General features: G+C 46.7%; 1 protein-coding gene across 1 annotated transcript in view; it reads left to right on the top strand.

Annotated features, from left to right (window-relative positions):
* The first annotated feature begins 13,069 nt into the window (after positions 1-13,069).
* Positions 13,070-13,199, top strand: part of LOC119175656 (uncharacterized) — a 90,007-nt gene continuing 89,877 nt past the window's right edge. Inside the window, exon 1 of the mRNA XM_037426583.2 lies at positions 13,070-13,177. Within this exon, the coding sequence (XP_037282480.1) occupies positions 13,123-13,177 (55 nt within the window). The 5' untranslated portion in view covers positions 13,070-13,122. The remainder of the gene's footprint in view (positions 13,178-13,199) is intronic.

Raw genomic sequence — 13,199 nt, forward strand, 5'->3', positions numbered from 1 at the left:
TCTGGCGGGCGTAAATATTGTAAACAAACACGCGTTGTGAATGAGTACTACAACGAAAGAACGTTTAATATTGCTAAAATGTATTATTCTTTCACTGCGGCCACTTAGTGCTCGAAATTTTTCTCTGACCTCTAGGCTGCTGAGGACGAGAGTACCTCGTTTCGCTGCGAAGGGAGATCGTTGAACGTCCTTTGCAAAATGCTCCGTTCACCTTCGTTTGCGTAAGGGTGGCCGTGTGACACCAACCGCATCTTCGTTGTCGTAAAGACGAGGGAGTTAAACGGTCTTCACGGGTGCCCGTGTGACAGGGGTATTAAATACGCACATACACTTTGGGCAGGGTTACTTCTCAGCTTGCATGCAAAACTCGTTCTACGTCAACGTCGGCACCCACCGCCCGTCGCATTGTTGGCTCGCTGAAAACGTGGCATGCCTCTCCATGTTTAGTTGCTTGCTGGCGTACCATAACCTCGTTTGCAGGCTGTGTTTTGTTCGCTGTTCTCGAAATACAGCACTTCGAAACAGGAAAGATTTCTTTCTGAGAAAGTATAAAAAAGGTTTTTGGTTTTTTAGCAATCACTCGTATGGCCTAGCTACCACCATATGAATATTGCACGCTGTTTCTCGCGTCCAGCCAATAGAAAGTGAATGGTGTTTGCCGTCACGTCACATGACATTACGTCGCTTCCCATAACAAAAATAGCCGATGTGTGTTGCCGCAGTCTGACACAAAGGTAGTTTGTCCCGTGAATTAAAATGATAAGAGCGTCGATTTCGGCGTTGCCATTTGCGCAATGATATCGGCGCGTTCCAGAGCACCTGAAGAACTAATAAAAAATACATGCTGAAATAGTGTCGCAGGGCCCCTTTAAGTATACACTTCTTTCCCTTATGTATATATATATATATATATATATATATATATATATATATATATATATATATATATATATATATAAGTATACACTCCCTGTTCCCCGCTACCCAGAGGCTCATACTCAAATCGCATATGCAGTAACATTTCCCTCCGCTCAGGCGAAGCCCACCGGGCGAGTTGAAGGGTCTCTTTGAGAACAAAGCGCTTCAAACGTGCTATATGGACAAGTTCAGTCTTTGCAGACCGTCGGCCATTTGAATGAAGACGTGCTACGCGGTAGGTTAAATCACTTATACGTTCTAGAACAACATAAGGTCCCGCACAGTGTGCAAGCAGTTTTTCACACAACGCACGTTTCCTATATGGCGTCCACAGCAACACGAGGTCTCCGCGATTATACGTCACGTGTCGACGTCGACGGTCAAAACGTGTCTTCGAGCGATCTTGCGAAGCGAGGGTGCGCAGGTAAGCAAGACGTCGGGCTTCTTCTGCATGGCAGACGATCTCGGATATACTGGAATTATGGCGGCCCAAAAGCGCAAAGACGGTATCGAGGGTATGACGAGGCGGCCGAGCATACAGAAGACATAACGAACTGTAGCCGGTAGCTTCATACTCTGTGGTGTTAAATGCGTAAGTGATGAAAGGTAGCATGCCGTCCCAGTTCTGCTGTATCTGCTGTGACATACATAGATAGCATGTTCGTGAGAGTCCTGTTAGTTCGTTCCGTCAGGCCGTTTGTATGGGGATGATATGGCGTAGAGTACCGAAAGCTTGCCCCGCCGCGGTGGTCTAGTGGCTAAGGTACTCGGCTGCTGACCCGCACGGCGCGGGTTCGAATCCCGGCTGCGGCGGCTGCATTTCCGATGGAGGCGGAAATGTTGTAGGCCTGTGTGCTCAGATTTGGGTGCACGTTAAAGAACCCCAGGTGGTCGAAATTTCCGGAGCCCTCCACTAAGGCGTCTCTCATAATCATGAAGTGGTTTTGGGACGTTAAACCCCACATATCAATCAATCAAGAGTACCGAAAGCTTGAAGTGCATAGACGAAGAATATCTTCCACCACGTCGGCAGGTAATTGTCGCCCACGATGTGGCACGATCACTGATAGCAATTTTATGATGTCCATGTCGTAGAACCACAAAACGCAGCATGAATAAATGCACGTTCAGCGGCAGTTGCCCTTGGTATCGCAGCTGTCTCGCAGTACCGTGTTAAATGGTCGGTGCATACTCCTATCCAGTGATTGCCATTAGAAGACAGCGGAAAGGGCCCTAGAAGGTTGATTGATTTGTAGGGTTTAACGTCCTAAAACCACCATCTGATTATGAGAGATGCGGGCCCTAGAAGGTCGATACCAACTTGCTTGAATGGAGTTGTAGGGGGTGGAATAGGATGTAGTCACCCTGGAGGAGCACTGGTTGGGCGCTTGCTGCGTTGACACTTGTTGCAACTAGAGATGTACTGTTCCGTCTTCTGGTGCATTTTCGGCCAGTAAAATCTTTCTTGAAGCCGGCAAATAGTTTTCGCTGTGCCTAGATGGCTGAACGTTGTGTCATAATGATAGCCTGCAAGACGGAAGCGCGAAGACTTTTCGGAAATACAAGAAAATCTTGTGAAGCGGTCGTGGTATAGTTTTTTTTTGTACACTAGCCCATCGCGGATGCAGAAGCGAGTCGCCGATGATCTAGACTCGGTAGCAAGGAGCTGCTGTATGGTGCGGTAGTTTTGAAAGCATTGGTATCAGGAAACGGCAGGTCAAATGGAGTTATGTAGGTGTCAAAGTTGCGCGCGTCACAGTCCGTCGATGGAAGCGGTAGTCGCGAAAGACAATCTGCATCAGCGTGACGACGACCACTTTTATAGGAAACCGTAAAGTCGTATTCCTGTAGACGGAGTGCCCAACGCGCTAGTCGACCAGATGGGTCACGCAGATTGACCAACTAGGAGAGCGAATGGTGATCTGTCACGATGGTAAAGGGGGGTCCGTACAGGTAGTGCTGGAAGCGCTGCACTGCGAAGACTACTGCTAGGCATTTTTGCTCTGTGACGGTGTAGTTACGCTCGGACTTGCATAGCGAGCGACTTGCATACGCAACGACACGTTATTTGGTATCCAAGCGTTGAACCAAGACGGCACCTACACCGACACCGCTAGCGTCTGCGTGAATTAGAAGTGTGGCAGCTTGGGCTAGTGGATATGGCATGACGATAGTTATAGCGCGAGAACAAAACGACAACACAGATACAAGAAGGACACAAAAAACACGAGCGCTAACTTCCAACTGAGTTTATTGCGCAGAGCACGAAAATATATAGAGGAGACAGTAACCATGTGATAAAAACCATATGGCACAAAGAGCAGAACATGAGTAAGAGAAAAACAAAAGCAAAAAACACAAAAACAAAAGCACAGAAAAAACGGCAAAGAAAAATATATAAAAAAACGTAACAGAAAGGTAAAGATAATATAACTACCTGCGCGCACCGAAACCTTCGAGGAACCTGAGTTCCTTCTCGGACAGAGCCACGGAGGGCTTGCTAATACAAGGCACCTGTTCGCGTGCCATCTGCGCGGCCTCGACAATGACTCGGGTGCGCTCATCTCTGTGCTTGTACAGCATCGCTGTGTCCTTGAAGAGGGGAACACAATTGCACTCAGTGCAGTGCTGAGCAAGAAAAGCATCTTTCCCGTTTCTAACATTGTTAGCGTGTTCTCTCAGCCGATCGTTCAGACAACTTCCGGTCGTTCCGACATAACAAGCACCGCAACAAAGGGGGGTCCTATAGACCACTTCCCGGGAGCAGGCCGCATACCTGTTTCTATGTTGAACTCTGCATTCCGTTGATGACTGCGTTTTCAGGGGGTTTGTAGATTTGGTGAGGCTGATTAATTTGAACGGTGCCGAAAACAGGACACAAACTCCAACATGTTTTCCGATTTTCTTGAGCCTGTGTGATATCTGGTGTTTGTATGGAATCACGACTATCCTTTCACGTTCTGTATCCGTGTTCCTCGGATTCTGCATGTCGCTGCCTCTGCTCTGCCTTATTAGTCCGCAGGATCGTCTCAGCAACGGAAGCGATAAACGCCTCGGGGAAACCCGAAGCTTTAAGCCGGGAAACTTGAGCTTTGAAGCTCGCAGAGATATTGTGGGCACACGACCTATTTAAGGCATTCTCAAGGCAGGTTCGTGGTATGCTTTGCTTAACTAACTTGCTGTGAGCGGAAGAAAAGGGAAATAGAGGTTTCTGCGCACGTGGTTCATAACACCAACAGATGTGCTGTGAGCTAAAAACCAGTCTTAAATCCAAAAAGCGTAACTTGTCATTCTCGGGCATTTCATGTGTCAACACAAGAGGCTTTAAACAATCTTCGAACACACCTATCGTTTGAGCTCACAGCACTTCTGTTGGTGTTATGAACCACGTGCGCAGAAACCTCTACTTCCCTTTTCTTCCGCTCACAGCAAGTTAGTTAAGCGAGGCATAGCACGAACCTGCCTTGAGAATGCCTTTAAATAGGTCGAGCGCCCACAATATCTCTGCGAGCTTCAAAGCTCAAGTTTCCCGGCTCAAGGCTTCGGGTTTCCCCGAGGCGTTTATCGCTTCCGTTGCTGAGACGATCCTGCGGACTAATAAGGCAGAGCAGAGGCAGCGACAGAATCCGAGCAACACGGATACAGAACGAGAAAGGACAGCCGTGATTCCATACAAACACCAGATATCACACAGGCTCAAGAAAATCGGAAAACGTGTTGGAGTTCATGTCCTGTTCTCGGCACCGTTCAAATTAATCAGCCTCGCCAAATCTACAAACCCCCTGAAAACACAGTCATCAAATGCAGAGTTCAACATAGAAACAGGTATGCGGCCTGCTCCCGGGAAGTTGTCTATAGGACCTCCCTTTCATGCGGTGCTTGTTATGTTGGAACGACCGGAAGGTGTCTGAACGATCGGCTGAGAGAACACGCTAACAATGTTAGAAACGGGAAAGATGGTTTTCTTGCTCAGCACTGCACTGAGTGCAATTGTGCGCCCCTTTTCAAGGACACAGCGACGCTGTACAAGCACAGAGATGAGCGCACCCGAGTCATTGTCGAGGCCGCGCAGACGGCACGCGAACAGGTGCCTTGTATTAGCAAGCCCTCCGTGGCTCGGTCCGAGAAGGAACTCAGGTTCCTCGAAGGTTTCGGTGCGCGCAGGTAGTTATATTATCTTCACCTTTCTGTTTCGTGTTCTTATATATTTCTCTTTGCCGTTTTTTTGTGCTTTTGTTTTTGTGTTTTTTTGTTTTTGTTTTTCTTTTACTCATGTTCTGATCTTTGTGCCATATGGTTTTTATCACATGGTTACAGTCTCCTCTGTATATTTTCATGCTCTGCGCAATAAACTCAGTTGGAAGTTAGCGCTCGTGTCTTTCGTGTCCTTCTTGTCTCTGTGTCATTGTTTTGTTCTCGCGCTATAACTATCGTCTGTGTGAAGTTCTGGGGGAGCCATAGGATCAAAGTGTCGAAGAATCAGATGGTATGTCAAAACGAACTTCAACTCAGAAAAAGCGGACGCACATTCCGAAATCCAGTCAAACGACACGCCTTTCTGGAGCAGGCACGTGAGTAGGCACGCGATATTAGAAATCCAGGAACGAATCGACGGAAGTACGAGCAGAGGCCCGAAAAGCTGCGTAGTTCTTTCACTGAGTGAGGTTGCTTGAACGCCTCTACTGCACACGTCGTCGCGGGATTTAGCCGTATGCCTTCTTTGTTCCCTAAGTGTCCAAGGACGAGTGTTTGGCACTTTCCGAAACATTGCATTAAGTTGAGCACCAAGCGTGCTTTGCTTAGGCAGTTCAACACAAGGTCGAGGCGTGTGTTGTGCTCAGATAAAGTGCGCCCTAAAATCACAACATCGTCCAGATAACCCATGCATACTTCCTGCTTCAAACCCTACAGAATGTTGTCCATAAAGTGCTCAAAAGTTGCAAATGCATTGCATTGTCCGAACGGCATCACATTGAATTAAAAAGTCCATCTGGTGTAACAAATGCCGTTTTCTCTTTGTCTTTCTTGTGCACTGGAATCTGCCAATACCCTGACCTCTACTTAACAGACGAAATGTAGAAAGCTGATGAAAGACAGCCTATAGCATCATCAGTGTGCGGTAGTGGGTATACATCCTTCTTTCTGATGGCGTTGAGAAGGCGGTAGTCGACGCAAAATTGCCATGTTCCACCTTTCTTCATGACCAAAATCACGGGAGCGGTGCATAGACTACATGACTTCTGAATTACATTCTTATTTAGCATCTCGCCAAGCTGTTCATTTGTCACTGCGCGTTCCGAAGGCAATAGTTGGTATGGTTTTTTGTTTTAGAGGTCTATGGGATGCCGCATCTATGCGGTGCTTTCTTTATACGAGAAGCAGGGAATGACAGGTGGAGCCTTTAGCGGTGGGAAATCGAAGGGACCAGCATATTTGCGCAGAATACTCGCCAGGTAATTACTCTAGTTGGTGCTAAGAGACTTGTCGATCATTGCCATTATGGAGGTGTCCCTGGCGTGCAGATGATCGGAATCTGGTTTACCCGGAAGATCGCTGCAAAGATGGCAAGGGAGAACACTTGATGTTGACGAATCTTAGCAAGCTGTAGACCCTCTGGCAGTACCGAAAGTTCATTGGAGCAGTTGATGACCTACAAACCAGTATGCCCTTGCACAAGTGACAACGTACAATAGGGTATTAGAAATTTTTTTCTTTATGCAGCTCAGGTAAATGGGCTCTACGGTGGCATCAAATGTCGTCTCGGTTGCAGGGGAACTGACGACAGGAACACACTTGACAGACAAGGGTGGTACAGTTGTGTTCATGGTTACGCGAAGGGTGCTTTCCTGACAGGGCGGGTTTACCATAAATGCTACTGGAATATTTGAATCTACCATAATCTCTCCTGTGCGGCAATGGGCAGTGGCACCACAAATCTTCAGAAAATCGAGTCCTAGAATTACATCATGCGTAGAATGAAAGAGAACAGCAAAATTAGAAATAAATTTCTGGCACCCAAAACTAACAGTCACTGTGCAGATAACAACACGTAGTAAAACGTCTCCACTCATTCCACGAAACGCATCAGCATGTTTCCAACCGAACATAGCATTTTGTACAAGAAAGAATTTGAATGCTAGAATCGTCATTGATATGGTTGCACCTTTGTCCACTAAGGCCATTGTTGAGACACCGTCCATTAGCGCACGGAACTTATTTCTAAACATGCAAATTGAAGAAGGCATTTCTGTGGAAATCGAAGACCGTCGAGCGACTTCCCCTCAAAGGGTCGCGCCGACTAGTTTTCCGGAGGCGGCGAAGGGTAGCGGCGCCTAGGAGATGGCGACCGATTGGAGCGAGGGGCTGGCGCGGGTGTCAGACTGCGGTCAGAGGCCAGGGAACGGTTTCGCAGCGGCCTTGGTATCTCGTGAGATGCGCTTGCTTCCAGGGAATGTTAATGCTTGTGTATAGCTGGGCAGGTAAGATCTTGGTGGGTGGTCGTAGCTCGGTGGCTGCCGGTAGTTGCAGTACCTGGATGATGGATGGTGTCGCCGACCAGTATGTCTGGCCGCTGTAGCTCTTCGCGCACTATTTCCCGGATAGTAGCGGCAAGATCGGCGGGCGGCCTGACGTCGACGCTGGCGACCGTTGTTACATATGCCAGCCTACGAAATTTCGGGGCAATACGACGGGTCTTCAGCTTCTCAAAAGTACGGCAGTGACGTTGGACGGCAGAGATGGAGGTGAGGTCTTCCCTACCTATCAAAAAATTGTAGACGTCCTCTCCTATACCCATGAGAAGGTGTCCGACCATGTCCTCTTCAGATATATACGGGTCTTCGATCTTGCAAAGCACCAGATTATCCTCTATATAGGTCGTACACATTTCTCCAGGAGTCTGAGCTCTTTGAGCCAAGGTGTGCTCCGCGTTTTTCTTTTACGAATCAGAGTCGCCAAAGCACTTCTTGAGTTCTTCAGTGAAACGATCCCACGTTGTTAAGGAATCTTAGTGGCTTTCGTACCACATCAGGGAGGTTTCCGTAAGAAATAGGGCGGCATTTCCCAGTTGGTTGCTGGGATCCCAGCAGTTGTACCTGCTCACCCTTTTGTAATGTGTCAGCCATGCATCCACATTTAATCCAGCCCTTCCCGTGAACTGGCAGGGTTCCATATAGTGATACCAAGGTGCAGCCGGCACTGACCTCTGCGTGGTTGAGAAGCCGTGACCTTCGCTTTTGGCCATGACGGTTGTCGTTGGTGGCAGACCAGCAAGACGACGGCTCCGGCGAAGTTCAAACAGCTGTGGCTCCCTGGTTCGTCGACGCGCTGTACCCAGCACCTGCACCACTTTGTTATGTTTAAGGAATGGGTTTATTCCACTGTGACGTGCTGGTAGACTCGAAGGTGTCGTGCAACGGATGCCTATCTCGCTAGTCGAACGTCCTGTTATCTAATCTTTCTGTTCCCCGCTGCCCAGAGGCTCGTACCCAAATGACATATGCAATATTCATATTGCATACGCTTGCAATATATATATATATATATATATATATATATATATATATATATATATATATATATATATATATATATATATATATATATATATATATATATATATATATAGGAAAAACGTGTATACATAAGGGCTCGTTTTTCCGTGTTTTGACACAATATTAATAAGATTTATCAGACAGTAATGCCCAGGAATGTATAAGGGAAGTTAGAACCAATAGAATGTAAATAGGAAAAAAGAAAAGTGGGTGAAAAAATAACCAGCCGTGAGCAGGAAGGTGTATATATATTGCAAGCGTATGCGTTAAACGCTGGTGATGTCAGTTCTTTTCTTAACGTTCACGTGTTAAACCGTGAAAAGTTTACTTGCTGAATTCACAGAAGCGAAGCCGAAACTGCGGCAAGCATTTTGAGTGTGACGCTTGACCGAAAAAAAAACAGCCAGCGGAATCTCGAGCTACGATGCTCTAGTAATAATAATTGCTAGAGCTTTACGTGCCTGCTACGAGGTGCGGCATATGGACACGATTAGCGCGTTATGGGCGTCGAGGAGAATTCCCAAAATATCGGCCACCTGGGCTTGGTGGAGGCTCATTTATGCGTAAGGACTCGCATTCATATCTAAGTGCACTCGAAGATTTCGCCCCCTGCAAAAATTCTAGAGCCGCGGCCACGATCGAACCCTCGTCGTTCGAGTCAGCAGCCGTAGCACCGTTACCAAAGGCAACGATTTTCTAAAGAAAAGCAAGCTTTCGTGCTAGTCGAACCTGGGCCGGAGCAACCATGCCTGATTTGGCCAGTAACTCATCCCACCCACATATCACCTTAGGCGGGATGAGATAAGATGGGTATTATCAAGATACTATGGTGAAAGATACGACGGTGTTGTAGAGCGTGTTTTTCTTCACGGAGAAGCATGATGGCGAGCTGAAGTGAAAACCTAATCTTCGTAATAGAGAGCAATTCACAGGTTTCTGGCTAGTTTTCTCAGATGACCTGTGTATGTTTCGAAAAATAAGACGTACTTTCGGGAGTTCCCTTTGTTTAAAGTCGTCGTGGGAACAGAATCTCAAGTTCCGATGTTAACAATGCTGCATTTGCTAACTGTGGTACAGTTTAAAGAGCTTTCCCATCTAAGAACGCTTGGAGTTTGTGTCTCTACAATTTTCTATTGCTGGAAAAAGAGCCTATCTCATTGAAGATGTGAGGGCTTCCAGCAGTGGCCGCTAGGAGCGCTGATCGTCTTGTCCCGCAAAGCTGGATATGACGCGTACGTGGCACCTGGTGGCCTTTTAATGAAAATGTTGAAGTAAACCCGAACCGTCATTTAAGATAACATGCTCAATGAAGCTTTACAATACCTTTAAACGACTTAGACTTGTGTAATATGTTTATGAAGATATATTTATGACGAGTGGGCTGATGCCGTCAATTAAAAATCGCCACTTTCGGTTTCGGATGCACAAAGATGTGTTTGAAAAATCGATCGGTACATTTGAATAATAATCTTCAATGAAGAGGAATCTTCGAATTGTGAGATTTAAAAAAAATCATTTTTTTCAGAAAATTCGCTTTTGAAGGAATTAAGAGGTCGCTATAAAAAACATAACACGTAATGTTTTCTTTCTCTGAGACTGCCTAAAAGAACATCACCCTGCGCCCAGTGTTATTCTGAATAAAATTTCTGCGGGGCCTTGCTGGCACATAGCATTTAAGTTGGCAACTTGAGCGCGAATCAAGACTGACCACACATAAAGGAGAGGAGCGATATGGCACTTCGAAGTGAACAGTGCAAACGCGCCAGTGGGTTTCTCGTCTACTCTTTGTGGTCCGTCTTGGTACGCCGACTTGCGGAGCAGTTCTAGGAAAGCAGATAAATATTTGAATATTGTGGCAATCGAAGTAACCTCTCATTCTAGCTACTTTTTTTTCAGTTTCAATAGGTTTACACATCAGTTTCGTCGTTTCCCATTGCTGTCATTATGAAGTCGCAAAATAAAAAAATTAGAAGACGAAAACCACCGGGCAAAAATAAGTGAAATGAAAGAGCGTCAACTAGCAACTGAAGAAGGTTTCGCAACTTGAAACAGGCATAACCGACATCATGTCAATGTAGTTTTTCAGTACATTGCTAACTATCAGCCATCTGCAATCTTTGAAGGAAAAAAAACTGTCGTGCAATGTCAAACCAATGGCAGGACTATATATACTATGTGTACCGCGATGCGGTTTACCAGATCCCCGAAACGGCTGCGCGTGTGGGGAGTGCAGCATGCAGTCATGTTTCACATGACATGCATATCAAGATTATCATGTTTGCACGTATCATTTACCTTCGTCGTCCATTAACGCCACGGAATACCAAAGTTGGTATACATGACGCTAGTGAAACGGCCGCGAGCACATCATGAGCGTAACATGCAGTCATGTTTTACATGGCACGGGTGTCATTATTATTATGTTTGCACTAGTCATATACCTTCGTCAACAATTCGCGCCCCGTAATACCAAGTTTGGTATATGCGAAGCAACGGAAACGACTCCGAGCGCATCATGAGCGTGGCGTGTAGTCAAGCTGTTACATGACGTGCATGTCATGATTACGACGTTAGGGTCTGTCACTTGTGTTCGCCAGGCAGCAAAGTCATACCACACCAGTTTTGCACCTTGTCATGTGAACGAAACCACCACAAGAGCAACAAGACTATAAAATGTAAATCATAACATTCATGACATACATGTCGTGATTTTTATGTTATGACTTGTCAGTTATGCTCGTCATACATTCATGTTATGGCAAACTAATTTTGGTATAGATACCATTATTGAAACGGCCAGGAGAGCTAAAAGTCGAAGGCGGCTAAATAGATAGATAGATAGATAGATAGATAGATAGATAGATAGATAGATAGATAGATAGATAGATAGATAGATAGATAGATAGATAGATAGATAGATAGATAGATAGATAGATAAAGTCAATCTCGCCGAAGTTCGCTGAAAATGCTTCGCTCTTAAAAAGACGAGGACAAGACAGGGAACAGCACTTCTCGTCTTCTCCTCGTCTATTTTTGCGCTTCATTTACGCCGTTATGATCGAGCCTCTCCGTTTTGCTTCATTAAACGTGAGTTGCAAATGGCCGCTCCTTCCATTCGCTTACTCGCACCCAGTGGTTTGCGTTGCCTAATTTTCTTGCAGTATGAACCGACCCGTCCAAACCAAGGTTTTGTTGCATGAAGTCGTGTCGGGCTTCTCCTTTGGTCGTTGTTGCAAATCGTCGAAATGTCAGTGCCCATTTCACGAACAGACTGGTTTTGTCGGTTGGCTGCTGTCACACTCCGACAACTTGCGCGCGCCATTGTCGGCCTCTCAGCCAGTCGGACGTGCTCACATTTCTCTTTCAACTTGCGAAGTATTTTGTTTGTACATTCCGACACATACGGCTCAGCTCACGCTTTGATTCCCGTTCACAGCTAGCGGCCGCATTTTAGTGGGGCTGAAATGCAAAAACACACGCTTGCTGCGGTCAGCGCTTATTAGCTATGCTTTATTTTTAGTCTCAATGCTTTCTTTTTTAAAGCTCCGTGTGGACTTACCATAAAGATAATGTTCTTGACCTTTGTGGGCGACAGGGTGGGGACATGATCACCTGAACCCGGCACATCATGATCGCGTCATAGTTTCCGGCACGGAGAGCTCCCCAATTTATTATACTGCTTATTTTACTTGCTGTAACAAGTTTTCCTCTTTGTCGTTGTTAAACGCAATGGACGCCCACAAAAAAAAAACGCCAGAAAAGAACACGCTTGAATTGATCGAGATAACTTACCAATTGGGTGAGACTTGGTGTGGCATTTCGCCCCGGCATGGTCGTCTAGTGGCTAAGCTATTCGGCTGCTGACCCATAGGTCGCGGGATCTAATCCCAGCTGCTGCGGCTGCAGTTTTGATGGAGGTGAAAATTCTGTCGGCTCGTATGTTCAGATTTGGGTGCACGGTAAAGAACCCCAGCTGGTAGAAATTTCTGGAGCCCTCCACTACGGCGTGTCTGATACTCATATGGTGCTTTTAGGGCCGTAAACCCCACATATCAATCAATCAATTGGCGTGGCATTGCCATCTTTGTTTGCTCGGTTTAAGTGAAAATGCATCACGTTAGGCACAAGTATATCATGACTTCTTTCATTAACTGACGTTGTGAGGTCAAATGCGATTTTCCAGCAGTTATTAGCTGCGGGGAGCGAAATGAATTAAAAAAAAAAACGCTTTTTGTGATGCCAAGCGACGGTATAACAACGATTCGGCAGAATGACGTCACTCTGGTGTGGCGTAAAACTCTTTGCTGTCGTAAGTGTGACAAGCACGGTGAAAGCGTTTTTCCCGCGGGAACATTCTTCGTCACCGAGTTGTGCGAACAAATTGAAGTACCTTCCGTACGCTCGGGGGTGGGGGAGGGGATCACCTTTCGATGGCCAACAACACAGCAGCGCGCCTTGAAGTGCAGCGCAGGATATTTCCGAAGACAAGTCGACTGACCGAGATGTTAGTACTGGGCACGACAGTCCGGGTGCGCGCGCGGAGCATCGGCGGCAAGGGGGTTCCTTGGAGGGGGGGCAGTGGCCGCGTATAAGAGGGCAAGAGGAAGGACCTCAAGTGCTCGTGCGGACCGGTGCGCAGTTGGCAGCAGCCATGCGGCGATCGCAGCTCGCCGCTCTCCTCTGTGTCCTGGCGACGGCGGCGCACGGTGAGTGCGAGCGCGAGTAGCC

Source organism: Rhipicephalus microplus, chromosome X, assembly GCF_043290135.1.
Source record: "Rhipicephalus microplus isolate Deutch F79 chromosome X, USDA_Rmic, whole genome shotgun sequence".
NCBI lineage: Eukaryota > Metazoa > Arthropoda > Arachnida > Ixodida > Ixodidae > Rhipicephalus > Rhipicephalus microplus.